Source organism: Silurus meridionalis, chromosome 6 (genome assembly GCF_014805685.1).
Source record: "Silurus meridionalis isolate SWU-2019-XX chromosome 6, ASM1480568v1, whole genome shotgun sequence".
Lineage (NCBI taxonomy): Eukaryota > Metazoa > Chordata > Actinopteri > Siluriformes > Siluridae > Silurus > Silurus meridionalis.
This window is the reverse complement of record NC_060889.1, coordinates 26,522,234-26,545,249: the sequence shown is the minus strand read 5'-3', so window position 1 is coordinate 26,545,249 and position 23,016 is coordinate 26,522,234. Positions and strand designations below refer to the sequence as shown.

General features: G+C 35.8%; 2 protein-coding genes across 2 annotated transcripts; both read right to left on the bottom strand.

The window, feature by feature from the left end:
* Positions 1-6,007: 6,007 nt before the first annotated feature.
* On the bottom strand, positions 6,008-11,044 carry LOC124387816 (ubiquitin carboxyl-terminal hydrolase 29-like). The gene is made up of 13 exons (XM_046852418.1): positions 10,898-11,044; positions 10,064-10,101; positions 9,169-9,980; positions 8,723-8,854; positions 8,347-8,479; positions 8,111-8,253; positions 7,925-8,021; positions 7,737-7,819; positions 7,024-7,137; positions 6,838-6,908; positions 6,676-6,719; positions 6,462-6,528; positions 6,008-6,272 (listed from the first exon to the last, which is right to left on the bottom strand). Exons 3-13 carry the CDS (start codon positions 9,243-9,245, stop codon positions 6,094-6,096), a joined length of 1,140 nt encoding a protein of 379 aa, XP_046708374.1. The 5' UTR covers positions 9,246-9,980; positions 10,064-10,101; positions 10,898-11,044; the 3' UTR covers positions 6,008-6,093.
* A 3,386-nt stretch (positions 11,045-14,430) lies between these two features.
* On the bottom strand, positions 14,431-22,744 carry LOC124387811 (ubiquitin carboxyl-terminal hydrolase 37-like). Its single transcript, XM_046852409.1, has 14 exons — positions 22,627-22,744; positions 22,180-22,232; positions 22,007-22,060; positions 21,660-21,890; positions 21,081-21,212; positions 20,824-20,956; positions 20,593-20,735; positions 20,410-20,506; positions 18,946-19,025; positions 18,429-18,542; positions 18,261-18,310; positions 18,056-18,099; positions 17,894-17,960; positions 14,431-14,678 (listed from the first exon to the last, which is right to left on the bottom strand). Exons 1-14 carry the CDS (start codon positions 22,717-22,719, stop codon positions 14,527-14,529), a joined length of 1,443 nt encoding a protein of 480 aa, XP_046708365.1. The 5' UTR covers positions 22,720-22,744; the 3' UTR covers positions 14,431-14,526.
* Between the last annotated feature and the right edge of the window lie 272 nt (positions 22,745-23,016).

The following is a 23,016-nucleotide window of genomic DNA, read 5'->3' as shown; positions in this document are numbered from 1 at the left end:
TTAGATTCCTTGTAGTTCCTTGTTGATCCAAGCTACTTTTTGGCAAACATGTTTTAAACAGTTGCTTTAATTTAAATACTGCATTATGACCTGCTGCATACATGTGCATGTATGTATAATAAATATATGGATAAACATCTGTAAACATCACCCATATGAACATGTATTCTATATGCAAATACGTGACATATATGTGTGTATTTATGTTACATATATGAAAACTGCCATTTTTGTAATATTTTGAAATATATGTGGCATAAATGTACAAGTGTACATATATTTCTATATCTGTGAAATCCAAATATGAACATGTATGCAAAATATGCGCTTTGGTAATACTGTACTGCTATATAGCAGATTTCCGTATGGAAATCTATTGATAAATGTCGCAGCAATGGTAAGTACTGAAAGTGCAAAATTCATGAAAATGTATTTATTTTTACATCATAGAAGGATTCAAGTATTTATATTATATACCATGATACTTAACATGAGTACAAGAGCGCTTTGCAGAGTTTGCCAACTATACCTGCTTATCATAGCCGCTAGAGGGCGTTAAATCACCACTTAGGAATTGTTTATATGTTTTAAAGTAATTGCAAGTAAATTGTGTTTTTAGAAGTTTGTTGCAGTGTTCATTCGCTTTAACATTTTTGGCATTTCTTTTTTAATGTCTTTTAAAATGTAACATGTTTTTAAAAATAGGAAAGAAACTGTTAAGTACGATTAGTTTTTAATGGAATTGTTATCCTATTGTACAACAGCTAGGAGTCTAATTTCAATAATAATAATAAAAATATAAAAACAATAAATAAGTCTAAGAGCTGTTTTCTACTGCTGACATTATCACATAATACTGTGTAATGATTACTACAGAACTTTACCAAAAAACCTGTACATTGTGCGAAGCTTCTCAACATACTAAAAGCTAGTTGTACGTGTTGGTAAAAAGGAAGTTAGTATAGCATAGTAATATAGTAATATACTGGTGCTGGGAGAAGCTGCACTGGATTTTGAGCATTATCCAGCAAACCTGTGCAGTCAAAAAGACTGCAATGTTATTTTGTGAATAATAAATGCTACTAGTAACCAAATGTAATTCTATATAAAGTATATGTATTTTTGTTTCTTTGCTTGTTTCATAGCTATAAAATAACTCCATAACACTAATTCACACAGATTGCACCTAATTAATATGTGCTGATGCAAAGAAACCTAAACTTACAAAGATGCAAGTGATTTCAAAGTAATATGTTTATTCTTATCACACCGAGGGAAAATAACTCACTCTATAGCCCATTAAGCTATCAAGTACTTTCTTGTTGGTCAGATGAATCACTGTAAAAGATTGTGTGATTAAAAATGTTATCAAATCACAAGCCTATTATTGTCTTTAAACATAAGATGGCATGAAAATAACTCACTTCTCTGGAAAGTCTGGATGGATTACGGCAACCAAACTAAGATATAAATGATGAACATATTAATAAAGGTATGATAATAAATCATTCACCATACAGATCTCAGACTGTGTAGTAGATGCTGTTCATACTGTCCAAAATGCAAATGTTTGTAGTTTTTTTTTAACAGAATAAATGTACATGCATAATAAGAAATAATATTAAATATTATTTAAAATATAAAATAATTAATCACACACCCGAGGTCCGTTCTTCTTACATTGCTAACTACATCAAATAAAGTGAATAGTATAGCAGGATTAAGATGTGTGCAATAATTGTGCTTTTTTTTTACTGACGCAGAGAAAGAGTTATTGCTCAGAGGCTATAATATGGAAGGCTGACTGTATAAGACTTTAGAAAGGACATTACTTATAATCACACACTCCAGTGCTCATTGTAGTTCTCACTTTCCAAAGTTTTGTATTGTTTTAAGATTCATAATCACACTCTTGATGTCACCTAAATGAGGATGGGTTCCGCTTTTGAGTCTGGTTTCTCTCAAGGTTTCTTCCTCATAACATCTAAGGGAGTTTTTCCTTGTCACAGTCACCATGGCTGCTCATCAGGGACAAATACACAAGATTCCCTTTAATTCTTAAGTTCTGTCAAGCTGCTTTAGGACAATGTTAATTGTGAAAAGCACTAAAGAAATAAACTTAAAACTATATATATATATATATATATATATATATATATATATATATATATATATATATATATATATAAATGTGGAATCCTCATTAAATGCTAGGGAACACCTGAAAGAGAACACCAAAAGCTACAAAAACAAGTAGAGGCTGTGTTCCTTGGGAACAAGTACAGGTGAGCTATTTAGTTGAACATAATTACATTTATTTTATTTGTAGAGCACTTGTATAGCACATTGGGCATTGCGACTTCCCATAATCACCTCCACTCATGATCTACTTGTGTTTACATGAAATAATTATGCTTTCCAACAGGTTTGAGACTACAAACTTGTTGGTACTTCAACAATTCTGAAATGAGCATCGAACAACCAAATATAAAAAATTTAATCCAGACAATTTAGTATTTCACAGTTGAAAACTCTGGAATGACTCCACGGATAAATAACTTTCATGTGAACAAAGATTAAATTTCTGTGTGTGTGTGTGTGTGTGTGTGTGTGTGTGTGTGTGTGTGTGTGTGTGTGTGTGTGTGTGTGTGTGTGTGTGTGCAACCCTTTCATCTTCCAAAGGTCCAAAGTTGAAAGAATACCTCAGTGTACTTAAAATTTGCACGGTCTACTGAAATCTCTTACATACAATAATATTTGTATTGTAAAGTGTGTAATCAGGCGTGCAGGCATTTCTAATGAAGTGGAAAATGGACAGTCTATGAGCACTAAATAAACAAAAGGGTTCAGATGAATGTCGATCAACTCTGTAAGCAGAGCAGTATACACAATGTCTATAGAGTTAATGTAAAAAAAAAATTTCTTTGTTTTTCATCTGTGTAAGCAAAGAGGCACATCTTTGTGTTCTTATGTGTTTTTATTGTCTATTGTTGTTTTACTGGAAAGTGCCTTGTGCTCCTTTTGGTTGCTGTAAGACGCTCTATAAATAAAATTTGATTTGATTTGATTTGACATCTTGTTTCTCTAGAATGATGTGGATTTCCTTATATGTTCCTTGAAGAATCGAGTAAATAAAGATAATGTACCACACATTATACAGTCTTCATGGTATATTGAATTAAAAGGTTTATTGTACCTACACTCTATGTGCTGTTCTGTAACCTGTCTCTGATGAATAGCATGCATTTAAGTAGAGTTTGCTTTTTGAAAACAATACTCCTGTATTAGTACAACTGAACTAGTACTAAATGATTTTTGTTATAGGTTTCTAGCACAGGATTAAATTTGCACCATGTGTGATGGTTAGGTATTTGTTGTCACTTCTGTACATGACTTATATCACATATCATTTAATTGATATTACTAAATTTTGTTTTATTTAGTAGTTCCAGTTGTGAGATACATATCGCTAACAATACTTACATTATATCAAGTTGTTGAACATTCTTGCATTAAGAGAAAATTGTATACTTTGATTTAACATTAGTATTCATAAATAATGGGCATTTATTGCATCAGGAAAACCTCTATTTGTAAAACAATTCCGTGCTAAGCAACTCACTCGGCATGAGTTTTAAAATCATAACACTATGCATTATTTTTGGATTGTTTTGTTAATTAGGTGGATTATGTTTGTTACGTATGCAGCACTGAGATTACATTTTGTCAGAGAAACCCATTTACTGCTAATTTATGCTTTTGAATAATTATTGCTCTGTCCTTTTTGCAATCCTGAGCTTGAGTGAATATGTGTGAATGGTGTGTATGTTTACATTCTTTCCTCAGTGTTCTCAGTGTAGATTTGAGATCCACTGTAAGCTTGATCTGGGCAAAGGGCTTACTAAACATTAATGAATGGATGAAAATACGCTCAGTACCAGCATTATCAATAGTAACTGCATTTAATGAACATGCAGTGATGCCAATTAAGCTCTTCTTTTTTTTTCTAGAAATGCTGTCTGCATCTCATTTTAGATTAGATTCGACTTTATTGTCATTGTGCAAAGTACATGTACATAACCAATGAAATGCAGTTAGCATCCAACAAGAAGCACATAAGTGATGTTGTAAATGAGGGTATGGGTCCATGTACATGGGTGAGAGTGATTAATGAACAAAAGGTGGAGTAAATAATATATGGTATATATAGTGATATAGAGTATGACTGTGTAAAGATGTGCATTGGAATAGATATGTCAAGAAGATAACATGTTTAAATAACATGATATATAACTACAAATATGTTGATATATGTTCACATATACTGACTATCATTTTATATATATATGTTTTAGTCTGGCCACTTATTTCCATATGGGTTGCATTGAATCTTAATGGGTTTACTTCTGCTGAGTGATTTTTTTCTCTTGTAGCATGTATTCTATTCATTAAATATTATAGTAAATTAATTGTTCTGTGGTTTAGCTTTACAACAACTGTGTGTTTTGGCATTTGTAGTATTTCATCCTTTTCCCACCTTCATAAAATATTCCTTTTAATGTTGAGTTGCTAGTTGAAGACAATGAAAAACTTGAAAACTTACTATTTTATTGTGTTTTATTGAATAAGTCATGTGAAAGTTAGACTTAAAACATTTAGGTTTAGGGCCAAAAGGCCATGTCATTGTAGTTCTACAACATAATAAGAACAATAAGTACAATAAAATATATGAAATTGCCAAAATCACAGGACCCATTGACTTTAGAGCAATATTTGTGCATACACTCTGCATTAACTAACTGTCCTTAAACATATTACACATTAATCAGTTTAATTATGGTCATTTTATTCAACATATCCTCATTCTTCCCTGAATATATCTATGGCTGACCATTCCTCTGCTTGCTGGAAAAAGACAATAAATAAAAACCATCATATATTTATTGGTTTTATTGTATACTGCAATGGTCCCTGTGGGTCTCTACTGGTAATTAGTTTGTATTGGTGGCATGTTATGTCTGATAGAAATATAGACTAATATAACTTCTAGAGCACACATTAGTACCCACTAAACACTATTTAGGACATTATTATTCAAGGTAGTGAGATTTTGTTATTTCTAAAACATAAAGTTCCCTCAGTTCTGAGGTGTTACAAAACATGAACACAAGATAATGCAAAAATACAAAGCTACATAAAACACTACCTAAAATGCATATTTGCAGTTCCAACCAGTACTGTAGTTGTGCAGTAATAAACTAGATTTGTTATATATAAAATAATTACTACTGTACAAGTAATTATTGGATGTTTAGCCGCAATTTTTTGCTGATGAGACCCACCTCAGTCATGTCATTAGCACTGTAATTCATCTGATTTCTTTCGCATAACTGCTGCTCACTTTGCAACGAGTCTGTTTAAACTCTATGCATGAAAATCACATGAATTTCTAAAACACTCAATGCAATCAGTTTTTTGCTTCCATTCTGATAATGAATGTAAACATAAGTTCAAATTTATTGCCATTTGCACACCTACATAGCAGAACATGTACACGGGAATTCTGCATTTCTCAGTGTTAGCTTTAGTCACAAAAGGTTTACACAGTATTGATACAAAATAGAATATACAAATAGAAATAAAATAAAATCTCTAATCATAAAAAAAAGTAGTGAACGTGAATAATTAATGTTGTACATTGTGTAAATAAGTTGCATTGCAACATTTGTTGGCATATTGCACATGTTGGTCAACAGAAGTAAGATTTGAGTAACGTCTGAACATTAACTATCATATTCTACATTATGCTACTGTCACATAAACAGCTGATTGAACTGATGTTTCGACTGCACCAGTGTTCCTAATAAAGTGGATATGAATTATAGAAATAGTTATGAATAACTGGTCGTAATGTAATTGTGGTTTAGTCAACTAGGTTTTATAGGTTTGTGTGTAATATACCATCACTATGCACCTGCTCCAAGAAGAAAAAGTATTCATAGATGCCTCAAAGAAACACATAATCTAAGAGCTGCAGTAGAATTTATTTTGATGATATTAAAGCTGGAGAAAGAATATTAAACTTAATCTAATTTAGCTTCCGACAGAAGAGAACGAGCTTCTCCCAGAGTTCACTCTCTCATAGAGGAGCAAATAGGCGTTAAGCAACCTCTTCTGTACCACTTCTTTCTCAGTGGTCAGAGTGATAAACTCATCATTGCAGGTCCACCACTGAGGAGGATTCTTAGTGAAACAATCTGTCAAAAAATGTCCTGAGAAAGATACAGAATATTGCATACATTATTTATATATATATATATATATATATATATATATATATATATATATATATATATATATATATATATATATATATATGTGTTTTTGCATATTTGTGTCCTTCTCTAAATAACTAATGTAATATGTCGGCTATATTTACATGTGATTATTTTATATCTTACCATCATTTGCTTTTCTTCCAATATAGTTGATTACACTGATCAGTCGGTAAGTCGACTTTGATTCACCCTAAAAACAACACACATCAAACGCAGGTCACATACAGGCAAACAACTCGAGTGTACAAACTACAGACAGTGTTCAATCCTCCATCTCAACTATCTTTCCCATCTTTCTCACTTCATCTTTCATTGTATCTGTGTGACTCTCTCTCACCGGTTTATTGTTTCCTTTGTTTCTAGCCTCAGCTTTACTGTTCTCTACATAATGAAGAAAGACACAAAAGAAAAATGAGCACTTCCTAGATGGTAAGATAAAGTGTAGAATGTTATATATTATCACTTTCAGACTGATGTATAGGTTTAAGGTGCAACAAACCTTTTTGTGGCTTATATATTTGAGAAAGGCTGAGTAGATACACACTTTGCTGGTACATGTGGCCATTGCAGCTGCAATACATGTGAAATATTTAATTTATTAATGTGGGATCATATACAAAAAATAAACTGTGTGCGTGTGTGCGTGTGTGTGCATGTGTGTGCATGTGTGTGTGTGTGTTTTCACCTTTGAGTCCTAGTGTTTATCTTTAGCTGAGGTTGGATGGCCACTGGATTGTTAAGCTTAATAAGTTTGCTGTTCTTGTTTAATGCCTCCCTTTGCAGGTACAAAATTAAAAACCTCGAAAAAGAAAGTAAAACAGAGCTGAAGATCTAAATTGCTGTTGGCATTCTTGTACTCAGCTGGATTAAGTCTGCACCATTGTATCTTGAGTTTAAGCACAGAGCTCAGAAAACAGATGAGACATGGCTGATTGACCAGTGTCTTGTCTGGCGGGAAATTTTGAAAAACGTAAGAAGAAAATTTATATGTGACACAGATGCAATTCTCCCTGTAAAAATTTTTGTCTTTTTTTTTTTTTTTTACAAAGCCTGACAGCTGTTTTAAGCAGGAAATTGTTCCATTACTGAACATTATATTGGAAATACAAATAGTGAGTCTAAAAGGAATAATTACAGATTTTTTTTTTACACAATTTTATTTATACAATTAATTCTGTTGCCAGTTGTTCCGTTTTTACATTAAACATAATTATATTAAAAGCGATTATAACAAAAAAGCAAACCATGATTAGTTGAGTTGCTTATGGCATGAAACATTCTTGTTCAACATTCTTGTCACAAATTTTGGAGCTGTGTGTGTGTGTGTGTGTGTGTGTGTGTGTGTGTGTGTGTGTGTGTGTGTGTGTGTGTGTGTGTGTGTTCATGTATCTGCTTTACTTAGGCAGACTGTGGAATGTCCAATAGTAGTTGACGGTCTGTTTTTGACACATCTGGCACTTGTCCTGTAATGGCTGCCGGTTCTATGATACGTACATTAAGCATACACAAAGAGTTTATTTACAATAGAATGTGATTAATGTTCAAAAAAAAGTGGTGGAGGTGGTGGTGATGGGGGTGAGGGTTACATTAACTATGCTGGACAGGCACTGGTCCACAGAGTTGTGCACCAGTGGCAGAGATATATAATTCATCTCTTTCAATATGTTCTGCTGGAATCCACATCTGCAACACACAGCATGCATCAACAACAAATTATCATCTTCATCACGGAATCTAGAACATTTTTTATTTTACGTTTTTATGTGACATACCTGGAGCATGTTGTAACTTTCTTCATCGTGATTTTGAAATTGGACCCGACTGGATATATAGGGGTCGAATTATTTTTCCAACCCATCATTTGCCCAGCTTCCTCCATTTGTTTTAGACATTGGCAGAGAAATGTAAGGGCGCTCTACACACACAGCAACAAATGTTCGATTAGACTGAGGACTGTGGGTTTTTTTCTGCATGTTCTTCTACATGTTTGTGCTTTGTTTGTCCTTACATTCCTGTCACTGATGGCAAAGCTTGGGTTGAGCCCTATAAACTCATTAATAAGGTCCATGAGGAGATTATCTTTGTGGATCTGACCTTGAACGTCTAAGTTGTTCCTCATCCTCCACAAATTCACAAAGCACCTGCAAAAGAAGTCAAACTTCCCATTAGTTGAATCTTTAGGAATATTCCTGATCTCAGCCCATTTTACATTTTTATTAACATTTTTCTACTTGCTGATATTATATATGTTCTCAAACATCGTTAACACGATGGGTTCAACTATAGACAATAGTGGAAAAAGGGGTTAACAGTATTCAGTAAATTGTTTACTAAAATGTGACCTTCCAATTTAGTCTTTTTTTGTGAATTGCTTGTCTTAGTACCTGAGGAATTTAGCTTGTGGTCTGTCCATACAATTGTCCATGAGGTTGGACAGCTCTTTGCAGAAAGCCTCAGCTGTTAACAGGAACTGAAGACTCGAGTTAATGTAGCAGGTGTTTCCAAAATTTGGCAACCTGAAACAGATCCACCTGTTACATACACACTTACACTGACAGATCAGGGTCAGGTTTATAAAAACACACTAGGGCTTTGTAAACAAAGAATAGTATTCCAATAAATTTCCAATTTAATTCACAAGTCCAATTGAGTTTTTGGTTTATCTCTTAAAACCTTTACAATGTCCCTGGTTGACAAATCAATCTTGTAGGAAAATGTAATACAGATCTGCCTCCTGTAGTTGTACATTAACGTATGTAATATTTAAATTTTAGAATTAGTAAACATAGTACTTTTACATAAAAAATAAGATTTAAACAGTGTGCCATACCCAAAACTGATCTGTTTACAATCTGACATGTTAGTCGAAATCATCATGTTTCCCCCGGATGTAGTCTGACTTTTCATGTTTTCTTCAGATGGAGTTGAAGTCAGACTATCGATTTTTTCCCCAGATGGAGTTGGAATCAGGCTCCTAATATTTTCCTTAGATGGAGTTGGGGTCAGACTCTTGATTCTTTCCTCAGTTGGAGCTGGATTCAGATTCTTGATGTTTTCCTCAAATGGAGTTGGAATCAGACTCTGATGTTTTCCTCAGATGGAGTTGGAGTCAGACTCTTTAAAATTTCATTAGATGGAGTTGAAGTCAGACTCTTTATAATTTTCTCTAGTGGATTTGGGGTCAGACTCTTGAAATCTTCCTCAGATAGGGTTGGAGTCAGATTTGTTGTAATTTTCTCAAATGGAGTTGGAGTCAGACTCTTTATAATTTCCTCTGGTGAAATTGGAGTCAGGCTCTTTATAATTTCCTTAGATGGAGTTGGAGTCAGACTCTTTATAATTTCCTCAGATGGAGTTGGAGTCAGACTCTTTATAACTTCCTCAGATAGAGTAGGAGTCAGACTCTTTATAATTTCCTCAGATGGAGTTGGAGTCAGACTCTTTATAATTTCCTCAGATGGAGTTGGAGTCAGACTCCTTATAATTTCCTCAGATGGGGTTGGAGTCAGACTCTTTATAATTTTCTCTGGTGGAATTGGAGTCAGATTTTCCTCTGGTGGAGTTGGAGTCAGACTTTTGATATTTTCCTCAGATTGAGTTGGAATGCTCTTTATATCTCCCTCGGGTAGCATCATTTTGAAACTGAAACAATGAGATATTGAGAGTGAGGTTTTGCTTGAGTTTGATCTCATTATGGAGATGCACATGTCTGTAATGTAGCTTACCTTTCTGTAGATAACATAGGTTCTGTAGGCAGCACCTCCTACATATAATTAAAAGACAACACATAAGTGGTGTTTATAAAACACAATTTTTCCGGAATTGCAACAAATTTACTTCCTCGCTTGTGAGAACCCCAATAATCCAACAGAGTCTCATGGTATTTTGTGATATAGTCAATGATCTATTAGACACAAATTTCCCTCTTTTTTGTGTCACTCAGGACAACTGACTGTGAGACCGTCTGGCTCCGTCTCCATAGCAGCGGAGGCTGAGGATCATGGGTTATATAAATTGTACATATTTTATTTACGTGTTTCTAAAGTCGATGTCAAACAGACAGTCAATCAGATCTTATTGAAGGTGGGCAGATCTAAGAGAAGCTGCACATCAGTCTAATGGCTTCCATTTTACCAGCAACACATAAGAAACATTAAGAAATTTCCCCACTATGGGACGAATAAAGATATATCTTATAATTTTCCAAACAGAAAAGTTAAAACACTGAGAGTAATAAACAGTGATGCCAACATTTAAGTACATTTAACATAACTCAGTGCATTACGTTGCTTTTGCTTTTTTTTTCATGCATCTATAAATAAAACCATAAGTGCCCAAAGTAGCAGTAATTTCGCGCATGCGCAGTACAAATAGTGTTCGCGGTACGGATCGAATAGGCACACCGGTCAGTGGAAAAATCGTCTTTCGTCAAACTGGACCTTGATACAAAAAAAATAAAAGGTTGTGGACCTCCGCGTTAGATGACGTGTTTTTGAGATACGGAGATGCTTCGCTTTCAATAAGGAACAGTGGAAACGTGATGTGTGAAAGTTTCTTACGTTTGGACAAAGCGGCAGTAGTGAATTCATCTTGAAGTTTCTTGAAGACAGTAGAAGATACTCACTGTGCAGGCACCCGGAGTAAATGAACATTTCTGCCCCTGTGCTGCATTAGATACCGACGCGCGCGCTCACGTTTCAGCCAGTTATTGTGACGTAATATATATATATATATATTTTTGAGAATCCAAATACAGAAATATCATATATTTTAAATAATATAATAGTCTCAATATTCTGTATTTGTAGGGATGAAATCCACCCAGATGACAAATCAATAATATTTGAATGGACCAGGTGGTCTTTCGGATTATGGCTTCTTAATTATAATTGCTATTTGGTTTATTATTGTCTTTCGTATAGAGCAGGGGTGGCCAACCAGTCAGAGACCGAGAGCCACATTTTTTACCGTGTTACCGCAAAGAGCCACATCATACACATGGGCACACATGAACATCACCCATACCTTCCTCTTTCACACACACACACACACACACACACACACACACACACACCTCTGCTCAGGCAGATTTATTGTAAATGTCACACACCAACATAATGACAGAAATTGACTCCTACAGTTTTAAGACCACAGGACAGTCATTTTCAACAATACACATTGTGTGCACTGTCTCACACACAAACTCTGTTTAACCAAGTCCACAAACAAAAACATAATAATTTACAATAGTGTTTTTCTTTTACTCTGCATGTTACTTAGTGGGACTTTTGGCATTCCTTTCCTTGAACAATCCCCTTCAAATCTGCCTCGTATTCAGTTGTTGCCTCTCAAAGCAATTCTTTCACACGTGTGTCAGTCAGAACAGATCGATGCGTTGATTTCACGTGTTTCATGGTAGAAAACACAGACTGTGGGTTTTTTTATGTGCGTGTTCACTTCGCTTGAGTTCAATACGGTATTTTCGTCAAATGCGCATGTGCGTGAGATGAATATGCCGCGGGGGGGGGCAATTAATTTTTACAAGGGGCCACATGAGAAACCCGAATTGTGTCAGAGGGCCACACCAACGATAATATTTTACGGATGCACCGAAATGAAAATTCAATTCAAAAGGCAATGAATTCCATAATTTTTTGTGTTATGCCTTTTGCCTCGGCACCATCACTGGAAAACTTTCCTGCTTTTTCAAAAACGTCCTCTACAGACGGAGTGCGCATGCTCGGATTGACTTTACTTTTCTGCGTCGCGTTCTTCTCATATGTAGAATGGCAATCGGGATGTTTGTATTTCAGGTGATAAATTAAACCCGACTTGGAGAAACTCTTTGCAGATACACCCTTTTGAAATTTCAGTATTGTTTTGCACATCGCTCTCCGCACACCGCAGACATGTTGCTCTTATCCAGATAACCGTGTGCTGCTGCGCTTTTTTATTGCGTCATTACAATTGTGTTTCTGCCGTGTTGTTTCTGTGATTTAGGTATTTCCGAAAATTCTCGGTGCATCCCTGTAATTTATGATTGGCCTCATGCCAAGGTCTGATATACCGCAAAGTTTCCCAGTGGGGGGAAAGCTCATTTAAGTCTTAAAAATACCGTATTGAACGTAAGCGAAGCGAACACGCACATTAAAAATCAAACACACAAAATTCGATATGAACGTAGGAGCCGCATGAAACCGGCCAAAGAGCCGCATGCGGTTCGCGAGCCGCGGGTTGGCCACCCCTGTTCTAGATTAAATTACTGTGATTGATGCAGAGCTTTGATCTAGATACGCCTTAAGGGGCACAATTGTGCTCAGGGTAAATAAGGAGGAGATCAGAGCCAGAAAGTCCATCCTGGTTTGTGCAGCATTATTATATAACACCACCAATTATTCTTACAAATCATATTATTATTATTATTTCATACAGATTGTATACATTAATTCATACAGCAGCTGAAGTGAAGGCTGACATGTTCACCAGAGCAACTGTGGATACATAAAATTACAATTTCAATCCTAAACTGGAAGGTTTACAAATCTTTAAATCGCTGCTTAACTTAATATATATTTACACTGAGAAGGATTCTTCTGACTAAAACAGAGGGTAAATCAAAACTCTTTATGTCATGCCTGATATATTGCCCCTAAAACAACCTAACCTGTGAATTCTATTTGATTTAAGTTCATTTGGAATCTGTTGAACATACTATTTATGCAATTCCTACTTGTCTAAAGAGTATGGGGTGACCCACACATGGTGGGATAAATGCTATCGTTTTTAATCTCTTTTTAGGAAATTTGAGAATGAAATGGCTGAAAGAATATTCCACACTTCTTATGGTACTCCAGATCATGTTTTTAAAACTATTGGTTGTCTTGAATTTGCGCTGAAATATGATTATATTCTTAGTGGAATTCCTCTGATGCTGTGAAATTTCCATAAACATTTTTAACTGTGACCACGGGGTTGCTGAAAATAATTCAAAGTTTTAACATCCTTATCCAGGCCTAAACATGCCTCAGAAGAACACTTTCCTCAGATCACATTTTCGTATAAAATAAAAAAAAGATACATATTCCATTAATAACTTTACAAGCACAATTTGTGTCAATCTACGTGTACAGTTTTGACAAAGCCTTAACTACTAAGCTAACATTTCCCATACTTGCACATTGTGTTGCCCATATATTGCTCCTTAGCTCAGCTTACCTTGTGGAATGTTTTCTTCCTGTTTGAGTTGGTTTCCACTGGGTTTTCTGATTTCCTTCCACCTCTCAAAAAAATACCAGTAGGTCAGATAGCGACTATTAATTGTTTAAGGTGTATTCCACCTCATACCCAAAGTTCTAAGGATAGTCTCTGAATTTATTATGATCCTGATCAGGTTAAAACACGTGCTACTAAGGTCAGGTCTTGCAACAAACTATTATTTATCGCTCTTGCCCTGATGAAGAGAACTATTTTAGTTCTAACGTCAATAACATGGTTAATTTTAAGCACTGACTTACACAAAAATTCCTGATGTATAATACAATGTAAAAAATACTAATTTGTTTCGGCTTTAATTTGATCACTTTGTCCTGCATATTTTTCCCGATAAGATTTGGACAACCATCTGTTGTACAATAACACCTACCAGTTTGTCCTATTTCAGTCCCAGCTTGTCCAAGCATGCATTCACCTCTGTGAACAAATGACTCCTCAGTGAACGCATTGCTGCCAGCTCTCATCCAAAACCAAGGAGGAAAAAGTCAAAATTCTCCAATTTATTTTGCAGTTGAAGCTCCAAATTCTCTGCGATGACCTTCATATTTCTTGTCACAGATCATCTGGAGATGGGCATATATATGGGCTAATATAACAATTGCTCATGGCAAGTATCTACAGGAATTTATGCAAAATGCTGCTGTCCCATTTACAGCTTATTAGAGTATGCATTACATGTATGCATATTGTATCATATTAAGATATTTAGAGATGTAATTGTTGTTCAATGGCTTAAGAATAAAAAATAAAAAAAAACAGCATTAAACGCAATTTTATACAGCTTCCAACATAAGAAACCAGACTTTTACTCACATAAGAGTGATGTCCACAACGTAATTTATTTTTGTTCGTATAAAATCTGGAGAAAAAACATTAAACTCAATCTCATACAGCTTCCGACAGAACAGGAATGGCTTCACTCAGTGCTCATTTTCTCATAGAGGAGCAAACAGGCATTAGACAAGCTCTTCTGTAACACATCTTTCTCAGTGGTGAGAGAGATCAACTCATCATTGCAGGTCCACCACTGGGGAGGACTGTGAGTGTAACAATCAACTATACCATGTCCTAGGAAAGAGACATGAACATCATTAGTACATATGGATCAGTATAAAGTATAAAAGCTGGATTGGATACTGTGAAAAATGTAACAAAAAAAAGAATTGCAGTGATTTGCAAATCTCAAACCCATTTTTTATTTTAAATAGAACATTAAATTATAAAATACTTTAACTTAAGAAATTAACCATAAAAAAAGAAGCAATATTGAATTTGATGACTTTAACTAGTCTCAAAAAAGGCTGTTAAGGTAAATATCAAGTAGAAAAAACAGCTGAACAAACATTTTGCATTTAATTTGATTAATTGGACATGAACCTGATCCAAAAACTTAACTGTGTTCTCTGGGCTGTGGTAAACTTTTCTAGGATAAGTGATCAAAATGTAAAATTATTTTTGGAAACCATGCGCTTCCATTCAAATGATGCACTTTTCAGGGACGGCCTTGCATATTTCAACAAGACAATGACAAATTGTATACTGCATCAAGCCCTGGCCGAGGACATCTCCCCCTCACACTCTCTGTTTTCCTGGTGCTTGTGTTCCTAATGTTGCTGCACAGTTACCCGCAATCCTAAATGAGGAACTTCAGAGCTGTTCTCCATGCCGGAACAAACGACACCAGTCTGCGGCAAACGGAGATCCTGAAGTGCACAGCACAAAGCCCACGACGAGGATCATAATGTCCGGACCTCTTCCCATTTACCAGCGAGGAATTGAAAGGCTCAGTAGACTTCTTACACTAAACAAATGGCTACATACTCTTTGTTGATAATTGGAATCTTTTCTGGGAGTGTCCTGATGGCCTGCACCCCAGCAGTGTTGGAGCTACAGTCCTATCAGACAACATTTCCAGAAAATTGTCAAATAAGCAAACATATAAAAGTTCCAAAGTTTGGTCTTTTAAACATTAGATCACTTGCACCCAAAGCACTCATTTTAAATGAGATCATCACAGATAATAATCTCGATTGTATTAAACCAAATTATTACATGGGTCCAAATGAGTCTACACAATCAGGATATGCTCATAAGCATGAGCCCCGTTAGACTGGTCATGGGGGTGGTGTAGCTACCATTTATAGTGCCCTTCTTAATGTTAGTCAGAGATTAGGATTCAGGCTTAAATCATTTGAAGTGCTTGTTCTTAAAGTTGTACTTTTAGACTGTACCAGTTGAACAAGCGGTAAGAAACAGCAGAGAGACAAGCGGGAGGTGACTAAGTGCGGTTGGGCACCGGTGAAAGACGTGCCTGTCTCTCTTTCTTTCAGTGCGGTACCAGTGAATTTGTTACACAGACATAAATATAAAACATTGAAGCATTGATTTTTTTTCAAGAGTTTGCTAAAATGTAAGAGTTTCAGTGAGGTTTCAGGCCCCATCACAGCACAGAAACTGTGCTAGTTAAAATTACAAATTACCTGTTTTTAGTTTCAGACCAATGCTACATCTCTCTGTTAGTTTTATTAGATCTTAGTGCTGCATTCGACACTATAGATCATGACTTTCTCCTGGCTCACTTACAGCATTACCTCGGCATTTAGGAACAGGCATTAAGTTGGTTTAAATCCTACCTGTCTGATCGTTACTATTTTGTAGATTTAAATAGAGAACTATCCAGGTTAATCCAAGTTAAATATGGGGTGCCCCAAGGTTCAGTTCTAGGACCCCTGTTTTTAATAATATACATGCTTCCCTTGGAAACATTATTAGAAGGCATGGGATTAGCTTCTACTGTTATGCTGATGTTACCCAGCTATATATCTCATCAAAACCAGACGAAACATCTCAATTGACCAGGTTAAGCGAGTGTGTTAAAGAATTAAAAGATTGGATGACTCATAACTTTCGATTGTTAAATTTTGAGGTATTGCTCATCTGCCCAAAAACTAGTACACAGAAGCTCCAGCATTTTAACTTTCATTGAGAAGCATGTAATGTAAACACTAGTTCAACAGTTAAAGACCTGAGATTTATTATAGACAGCAGCTTGTCTTTTAAAAATCATATCACCTACATTACAAAAACAGCTTTCTTCCACCTTAAAAATATTGCTAAGCTAAGAAACATGTCTATATCTGATGCAGAGAAGCTCGTCCATGCGTTCACGACCTCCAAACTGGACTATTGTAATGCATTACTAGGTGGATGTCCTGCATCATTAATAAACAAGCTAAAGTTAGTCCAGAATGTAGCAGCCAGAGTTCTCACAAGGTTGAGAAAATATGATCATATAACCCCAATCTGCTCATCCCTACACTGGCTACCTGTTAAGTTTCGAATCGACTACAAACTATTGCTACCTACCTACAAAACTCTAAGTAGCTTAGCTCCCATGTATCTATCCAGTCATCTAACATGCTACAATCCATCACGCTCTTTGAGATCTCAAAACTCTGTATTTTTAGTATTTCCAAGAATAGCAAAGTCTTATTAAAAACGTATCTTTTCACAGTCCTACACATAACACATATCACATATCATAACCTTGTGCTCCAGTTCATCTGATCACATGCACATTATCAACTTGTGCTTGTTAATATCATGAACAGCAGCTAAACTAATTCCTCTACACTTCTTTTCTTTCTCTACCCATCGCGTGGCATCCCGAGGTTGCACCAGCTCCAGTTGTGTCCCACCTCATGAAGATTATGAACCTTCAAAGAAGTAGATGCCGACCCCGCAAACATCCCGAACCATCTAGAGACGTACCAGCATCATTTAGTTTTCAATTCATGTAGAGTTTGGACATTGGACCTCTTTGAGTGTTTAAAAGCTCTGGCATGGAGGAGCTGGTGTTGGATCTATGATGATCTCAAATGGTGAGCTATTTAATTTTATTAAATATTCTATCTATATATTTTATTCTATTTAATGGTGAGTCCACAACGTCAACTGACTGTAAAAGTCTTGGCCTGGTACAAATATTTTTAGATGTGTCATGGCTTTCAAAAGTAAAATTACCTTTTTTACCCCTTGGTTTAAGCAGTTATATATTAAGCAATATGTTAAAGTTTAAAGTAATATATTTACTATGTTCTATTGGGAATAAAATATGGGTTTGTGAGATTTGCTAACATGCATTTTGTTTTCATTTACATTCTACACAACATCCCAACTTTTTAGAATTGGGGTTGTACATTGCTTTGTGTGTTATATGTGTGTTTGTAATTAATTAATAAACATGCCTACTGTATTTATATGCATGTTTGTATTTATCTTACCACTCTCTGAAGGATGCGTAATAACGCTCATGACACTTATCAGTTGATAAGTAGAGGCTGATTCATCCTAAAAACATCACAATACAGGTTACACACAGACCCACAACTTGAGTGTACAAACTATAGACAGTGTTCAATCCTCTTTCTCATCCTCCTTCTCACCAGTTTATTTCTCATTTTCTCTATGACCTTGGCTTTGTTGTTCTCTACAAGAAGAAAGGCACAAAGGAAAGATGAGCGCTTCTTTTTATTAACCTGAATGTGATTATATTGGCTATAAACATCAGATGACTTTATTAGAAGCTTTTTATTTTTTTACTTCAAAGAAGAATTAAAGATTGATGTGTATATGTAAGGTGCAACATACCTTTTCGGGGCCTGAATATCTGAGAAAGTCTTGAGAAAAAAACGTTGCGACTGTAAAACATGAAATATTTAGTTTCATTTAATGAAATTGCACTACATTTTACTGTGTGTGTGTGTGTGTGTGTGTGTGTGTGTGTGTGTGTGTGTGTGTGTGTGTGTGTGTTTTAACCTCTGTGTAGTATTGTTTATAGTCAGACGAGTTTGGAATTTCACTGGACACTTAAGCATGATTTGTTGATTATTCTTGTCCACTGTATCCCTTATCAGGTACAGAATCAAAAACCTACAGAGAAAAGAAACAAAAAGAATGACAGACCTGAAGATCTGAATCACTGGTGGCACTCTTACTTGTGTTCAGCTGTTTTTCCTGCACCATTATATCTGAAGGTTGTGCACAGGAAATCAGAAAATTGACACATGACTGATTAACTAGTTTTTCATGGAAAATTAGTGGAAAATGTGCCAAAAGTGTGCAAAATAAATGCAAACTTGTCGCACAGCTGTTTCAGGCAGGAAGTGGTTTTAATACGTGACATTATTTGTATTGTATTACAAAACATTGATCTGATAAAAACGGCAGAACAACAATCATCTAAGCATACAGAACATGGAGCCAGTGCTATGTGTGTGTGTGTGTGTGTGTGTGTGTGTGTGTGTGTGTGTGTTTGTGTGTGGGGCAGCCTTACCTGGGCAATGGGTGGAATGTCAAAATGGAGCTGGCACATTGTTTTCCACACTTCTGGCACTTTTGCAGCAACTGTTTCCTCTATGATACACACATTATTCATAAACATACACATTGTTTAAGTGACAATATGATGAGATTCATGAAGATGAAAACAAAAAAACAAGCCAACTAAAACGTACAATATCTCACAAACGTGAGTACACTTTAGCAACCATCTTAGTATATCTTCTCGAAGGAAGAATACTGTAGAAATGAAACTTGGATATATTTTAGAGTAGTCAATGTGCAGTTTGTACAGCAGTACAGATTTACTATCCTCTAAAAAGAACTCAATATACAGCTATTATTCTCTAAATAACTGGCAAACACGTGAGTACACCCAAAGTGAACATGTCAAAACTGTGTCCAAAGTGTCAATATTTTGTGTGAGCACCATTGTTATCCAGCACTGCCTCCATCCTCCTGGGCATGTAATTCACCAGAGCTGCACAGGTTGTTGCTGGGATCCTGGTCTACTCCTCCGTAATGACATCACGGAGAAGCTGGATGTTAGATGCTTGAGGATGCCTTACAAGTGCTCAATAAGGTTCAGGTCTGGAGACATACTTCACCACTTCATTACCTTTACCTCAGTTTCCTCAGAAGGGCAGTTGTCATCTTGCCGGTGTGTTTGGGGTCATTATGTTGGAAAACTGCCGTTCAGCCCAGTTTCTGAAGGGAGGGCATCCTTTTGTTCTTCAGAATGTCACAGTACATGTTGGAATTCATGTTTCCCTCAATGAACTGCAGCTCCACAGTGCCAGCAGCATTAATGCAGCCCCAGACCATGATGCTACCACCACCATGCTTGACTGTAGGCAAGACACAATTTTCTTTGCACTCCTCACCAGGGCATCGCCACACATGCTGGACACCATCTGAGCCAAACACGTTTATCTGAGTATCATGTTTTTTTGGATGACAACATGCAACCCGACTTGTTGCAGAGTGTGGCGTTTGGTCTGAGCACCGACCTGCCCCTTCTGCAACCTCTAAAGCAAAGCTGGCAGCATTTATGCGTCTGTTTTATTTTTATTTACCACCTTCTGCACCTGATGCACAGCACTAGGACTCATTAATCGACCCTTGCAAAACCTCTGTATGACCCTAGCCACTGTATTAAAACTTAGTTTCAGAGTGTTACCGATCTTTATATAGCCTAGGCCATCTTTGTGGAGAGCAAAAATTCTCCAAAAATAAAAAAGTAGAACATCTAGTGGTCAATATGAGAGAATTGCACTCAAAGCACCAAATTTGAACTACTCTAATACAAGATACACAAATGTGTACGGTCCTGTTAAGCAGACAAAAACATGAACATGATGAATAGGACTTGTTGCTTTGCACGTCCTTTAGAAGATATATTAAAAATGGTTGCTGAAATGTGAGGGGTGCACTCACTTTTGTGAGATACAGTACTTACATTAAATATGTTGTACAAGCACTGGTCCACTGATTTGTATGCCAGGGGCACAGTAATTATACTGGAATCATACAACATGTTCTGCTGAAATCCACATCTGCAACATACAACATGCATCAATATCTTATTATCATCTGCACTGCTGAACGTAGAGAATTTGTCATGTTATTTTATAAGACATACCTGGAGCATTTTATAACTTTTTTCATCTTGATGTCAAAATTAGACCCGACTGGACATCTAGGGTCTAAGTCATCTTTCCAACCCAGCATTCGCACAGTCTTAATGATTTGTTCTAGACACTGGCAAATGAATGTAAGGGTGCTCTACACACACAGCAGTAAACATTCGATTAGACTAAAGACTGGTTTCTTTCTGCATGTTTTGATGTGTTTGTGTTTTGTGTGTCCTCACATTTGGCTCAAAGATGCTGAATTTTGGGTTGACAGCTGTAACCTCATTAATCAGAGACAGTAGGAGAAGATCCTTTCTGATGCCAAATTGACTTCCTGCACTGTATCTCAACTTCCACAACTTCACAAAGCAACTGCACAAAAGTCAACAATTCTCATCAGTTCAATCTTTGGGAATATTCCCGATCTTAACTTAACTCACATTTCATTAATATATTAAACATGCAGTAAACATACAGTAATGTATAGTCTTGCTACCTGAGGAATGTAGCTTCTGGTCTGTTTATATAATTGTCCATGATTTTGGAGAGCTTTCTGCAGAAAACATCAGCACTAAACAGGAACTGCAAACTTGAGTTAATGTAGCAGGTGTTTCCAAAATTTGGCAACCTGAAACAGATCCACCTGTTACATACACACTTTCACAAAGCCTACAGATCAGGGTCAGGTTTAAAAATCAAAACAAACAAACAAACACTAGGGCTGTGTAAACAAAGGATATTTCTTAGGATTTTTGTTGTAAAATAATTAATAATAAATAATATATATATTAAGTATATATAAATATATAAAAAAATATATATGAAATATAAAAATAAATAATAAATCCCTTGTGTTACTTACGAGGTTAAAATTATAAGGATGTTGGAAAAATACAGATAATAAAAAAAAATAAAATAAATGCCTGAAATACATGGTACATACAACTTTTACATTGCATACGAAATTACGCAAATGTGTACACAGTAAATATTACCTTAGGATGTCTAATATTTTCAAACTAATTCCAATCTGAATATTACTTTAACTTGCAATGAGACACAAATATATCAGTACCCGACAGGAGTGCATAGCTCCCCAGCTGAGATGGACAGAATTTTGCTGATTTCCATAGATGGAGTTGGACTCCGACTCTTTAAGATTTCCTCAGATGTTGTCTTAGTGCTCTTTGTATTTTTCTCACATAAAGTCTGAGTGTACTTTAGCTTTTGCTTAGGTAAAGGTACTTTCAGGAGCTTTATGGATGAAATGCCTGCTGTATATTTCTCATGTAGCCGTATTCTGAAACTGAAACAGTGAGATATAGAGTTTGTAGCGGGGTGTACTGGATATTTAGATGTAAATCTGTACTTTCCACTGTATCTAAGAATTTATATAGGGCATCTTTTCTCTCTTTAACTCACCTTAATGTGTATAGATCTGTCATGTTTTTCTCTTTCGACATCTTATTGCAATTTCTAAAGGGTGAAATCCAGAACATCTACCTCAGTCTCAGTCTGAATTCATTACTCATAATAACTTGAGGTTTGTTTGAGTTTGAACACATCATGAGGTGCACATCTGTAATGTAGCTTACCTTTCTGTGGATAGTACAGGTTCTAAACAGGGCACATTTTCACATCTGTATTTCTACAGATAATCAAAGGAAACACACAGACAAATAAGTGGTATTTATAAATCACAATTTCTTCCCCTAAACATGTTACAGTTCTGTTAGTATTTTAAGGGCCTCACTATTGTGTCTGTGTAATGTAGGATCTACAGGGGGGTTAGTCGGGGCATCATAGCTCGGGTCTAGTTTTAATTTTAGTTCAGACATGATACAATCTAACAAGTTCAGCTATTTTTCTTTCAATATCAAAAAAGAAAAATCACTACAAAAGCATATTAAAGATATTTGCTCTTTTGTGAAAGTGTAATTAACTCTCGTCTACACACGCACACACACACACACACACACACCACCAAACACTCGAACAGTGAACGTGATGTGTAAAGGTTGCCGGATTAGAGAGCTTCTCACCTTCGACCAGAAGCGCGGTATGGAGTTCATCCTGAAGCTTTTTGAAGACAGTAGAAGACATTCACTCTGCACGCACTCGAAGTTAATAAACATCTGGATGCTCGCGCGTTCGTTTTTGTACTCGGCGGTCCATTATGAGGAAAGCGATGACGTAACCGTTCCTGTGACGTAGCAACCGTTCCACTCAAAATATATTATTGTTTATTGTTATAAATTATTGTTATTTATTTGTTACCATTCATAGTATTGACAGACAGACAGCGGTCGATTATTATTAGCAGCGGGTCTGTTATATGAAAATAATTGACTGCTGAACGTTTGGAAGCCCATTCAAGTGAATAGAAGGTTCTAATCTACAGCATTAAGAAGAGCCGTGTAATAAATAATATT